Raw genomic sequence first — 3,780 nt, 5'->3', positions numbered from 1 at the left:
CGTGGGTTTGCTCCCCACGGACATGAGTTTTATTCCCCTCCATGTGGATTACCTGTTGTAGCCCTTCTGGTTTAATATTTTGCACTAGTTGATCCTTATGGTGAGGCCAACCCATTGGAAGGGTTGAATTTCACATTTATTTAGGCCAAATTGAGTTGGGTTCAGGCTGGGCACCTTGGGTTAGAATTTTGGTTGGGTCGGGTTGTGGATTGGATCCTTTCAAGTATGAATGGGCCCAGGTTGACTTCAACCCAACTCAATCCGCCCGAATTGCACCCTAAGGTAGCATCATGCTCATATGATTTAATTAAAAAGGAATCCTTGAAAGGGCTAGGGTTTCCCCAGCTGCGAAAATGGGCAAAGGAACGGGAAGCTTCAGAAAGAGGAGGAACAAGACCCACACCCTCTGCTTGTGCTGCGGCTGCCGTAGCTTCCATCTGCAGAAGAGCAGATGCGCCGCTTGCAGCTATCCTGCTACCAGGATCCGCAAATATAACTGGAGCATGAAGGCGATCCGGCGCAAGACTACTGGAACTGGAAGGATGAGGTATCTCTGTCACTTGCCTCGCAGATTCAAGAGCAAATTCAGAGAAGGTGCCCAAGCAGCTCCAAGGAAGAGCGCTACTGCTGCTTCGTTTTAATGCATTAAAATAGGTGTTTCGGGTGTAATCTTGGCACTCTATTTTTATTTAATTTCCATGAATTCTAGAAACTCAATTTTGGATCTTTTTGATGAGTTTTACTCAAAAAATAAAAAATAAAAAATAAAAAGGAATCTTTTTCTTCAACTTCTTTATCCAAACCGTTTCTTATTCCAAAATGTCATTAACTTCTTGTAGCTTATTTGGATTCATCTTTCTACATAATTTTATCTACTCTGCAATATCTACTTCCAAAGGCTCTATCATGTCAACTATCCATTTGTATTTGTAAGCAAGGGACTGAATTTTCTTAGAGAGAAGTCTTCCTTCTTAGCACAACTCTTGTAGTATTTGCACTGGCTGGTGGTATCCTGGCTAACTTGGACTGTTATGATATATGCAAGCTCCGCTGTGAATCTAGGAAACTGTCAGACACTGCCACTACTATATCACGAACATGCACCTATAACAGGAAGGAGATCTAGTCCACACTTGGGTGGATGGAAAATTTCTCCTTGTTTACACCATATGTGAGGTATATGATGATATGCAGATCATTTTTAATACTTAGGATATCCAATCACCTAAAATCTGGGCCCATGACCAGTTCATGATTGTCCACGATGTAAGAACGGTTTGGATTATCATATGAATACGCTACATGAGGAATGTAATGGCATTATATATATTATTAAACATGGACAAGAAATTTAGTTGCCTATCAATATCTTATGTTATTGGAGCACAATTTTGCGTATAAGTATTAGACCCATATGTTATTGGAGGCATTCACTCCATATTAATATCTACTCGTGTACATGTTGCAGATTTTCTTTGACTAATCTATTCATGTATTTTGTTCTCTTTCTCTGCACTTCTGATGCATACTGTAAGTATGTTATCTGATCCTGCTTGTATGTCTGAAGATTTTGGATCAATATCAAGAGTCATGTGATGCTCGATCCATGGAAGGTGCTAAGTGTTGGAAACTTGCCTGAAGTGCAACTTCGGTCAACTATTCTATGGGTGGTTTTGTTGCCAGAGCTGCAGTTGAGACTGTTCTCACTCTTTCAAGTTGACACCATGTTAGCTTCTTTACTCTCTTCATTGTAGTTATAAATCTTTCTTCTTCTTATTCCAGTCACTACATGCCTAACAAAATTGAACAACTTATACAGGTTACCTCCTCTGGCATTGTGGCCGTCTTTGGGTCATTTCTTTTCACAAGTCAATAGAGAATGGGAAAAGGGTTATGAGGTCTAGAGAACTCATAAAGGCAGGGTGTCAGATCCTACACTCTCTCTTTTTGTTGTCATCTCTGTTTCTGGTGGTATCCGTGATTACTAGGTTTCATCCTTGGACCCATTTAAAAACGCCTTTGTTTTTACATTTTATACGTACTAGTTATATACCTCTAACATATTTTTGTTCATTTCAATAGTTTTTCTACACCTTATGCTTTTATTAATGTGAATAAGTTGTTTGAGGCTGGGTGCACTCATTTCAAGTTACACCGCTTGTAATTATTCCTACTCCAGTGTGCATTTCACTTCATTGGTGCTCCTTTCTACAAGGTATGCTAATCATGTTGTAACTTGTGCTTTTCTTGCCCTACAGAATGCACTCCCAGACCTTTTGCTTGGCAAACTAGCTAACTAGCCAGGTTTGGTATCGTTATCATGATCTCATTAGACATTTCTTTTTCTTAGACATGTGTACCAAAATTGCTGCATTATTGTGGAATAGGATTCTTATAGCTAACGTAAATAGAACATGATTCATCTAGCTGAACCCAAAATGTAAGGCTTAGAGGGGTTGTTTGTTTACCACTTAATATGTCACCGAACTCTTAAAATCAGCCACTTAAGATACTATTTTGGGTGTTTGTTTAACACAATTATTAAAAGTCCTTAATGGAAATTAATCACGGAATTAATTCAAGGGTTGGGTATGTGCCGAAAGAGGTAAGTGATTTTAAGTTACACATTTTTTTCTAAATGACTACTCTGCCCTCTTCGAAGTAACTTTCCATGAAAGCTTTTAGGCGTAATTGCGTAGTTGTTGTGTGGACATGGCAAAGTTCTATGGGCCCATCATGATGTATGTGTTATATCCACCATGTCCATCCATTTTGCCACATCATTTCAAAGCATTAGCCAAAAAGGAGGCAGACCCTGAGCTCAAGTAGACTACAGTTTCCACACCACATAAAGCTGTGGGGACAATACCTTCCTAGGGCCCATCATAATGTTTTCTTGCCATCCAACCTGTTCATAAGGTCACACGAACCTGGATGAAGGGAAAACACAAATATCAGCTTGATCCATAACTTTCATGGCCCCCAAGAAGTTTTCAATTGTATGCGATCAATCTCCAATGATTTCCATGGTGCGGTCTACTTTAACTTTGGGTCTACCACATTTTTGGGCTCATGACCCAAAAAAATATGAATGGTATGGATCTAACACATAACATTATGGTGGGGCCCACAAAACTTTGTTGCATCAACACGGTACCCACAGAGGTGCCGTGTTAGGAAATCCGCCTTGCAAACGGATTTCTTTCGAAAGCCTTTGTAGGAAGCTCCTGCAATGGGAAGCTAGATGGGGTTTAATGCAAAAACTATAAATAAAGGAACAAGTGCTTAGATATGCACATGCGTGCTACATTAATGTGTGTTGGTGTGATAGGCAGGGTTGTATACACGTGTGGACTTAGTAGAATTCAATGGAATATCTAGAGAACAAGTTGCAAACCTTATAGTGTCGTGTCATACAATCCATTTTCTCCCTTGCTTTGTGTTCGACTAACACATCACGCTCGTATGCAAATGGTACTAAACACAAACAATTTCCACTACCATCTTCAAGTACAGTTTTTTGCATACTTCTAAAATAGCATCCAGGCCTTGTTGTTTCCATTCTCAAGAAATTTCCTATGGGGTCATGTCCAAAAATGGATCTACCCACAAAGGGTGCACAACCCTAGATCTACCCACACAAGAGTGCACAACCCTGTTTTTTTTCTTATGTGGACGCTCAAAAAGTGTAATACCCTATTGAACAACCAAGGTAAAAAAATTCAGCTCACTCATCAGGTAGTGTACCAAAAAATAATATGATTGATGACTTGCCCAAGT

General features: G+C 39.7%; 1 protein-coding gene across 1 annotated transcript; it reads left to right on the top strand.

Moving 5' to 3' along the window:
* The first annotated feature begins 323 nt into the window (after positions 1 to 323).
* LOC131220453 (large ribosomal subunit protein eL37x-like) lies at positions 324 to 726 on the top strand. Its single transcript, XM_058215359.1, has one exon. It carries the CDS (start codon positions 354 to 356, stop codon positions 639 to 641), a length of 288 nt encoding a protein of 95 aa, XP_058071342.1. The 5' UTR covers positions 324 to 353; the 3' UTR covers positions 642 to 726.
* The last annotated feature ends 3,054 nt before the right edge of the window (positions 727 to 3,780 follow it).

The sequence above is a fragment of the Magnolia sinica genome, chromosome 12, assembly GCF_029962835.1.
Source record: "Magnolia sinica isolate HGM2019 chromosome 12, MsV1, whole genome shotgun sequence".
In the NCBI taxonomy this organism is placed as follows: domain Eukaryota; kingdom Viridiplantae; phylum Streptophyta; class Magnoliopsida; order Magnoliales; family Magnoliaceae; genus Magnolia; species Magnolia sinica.
This window is presented reverse-complemented; position numbering and strand designations above follow the sequence as displayed.

What these genes read in the sequence shown, in the direction of transcription:
- LOC131220453 (XM_058215359.1), top strand. Translation starts at nt 354, where the DNA reads ATGGGCAAAGGAACGGGAAGCTTCAGAAAGAGGAGGAACAAGACCCAC.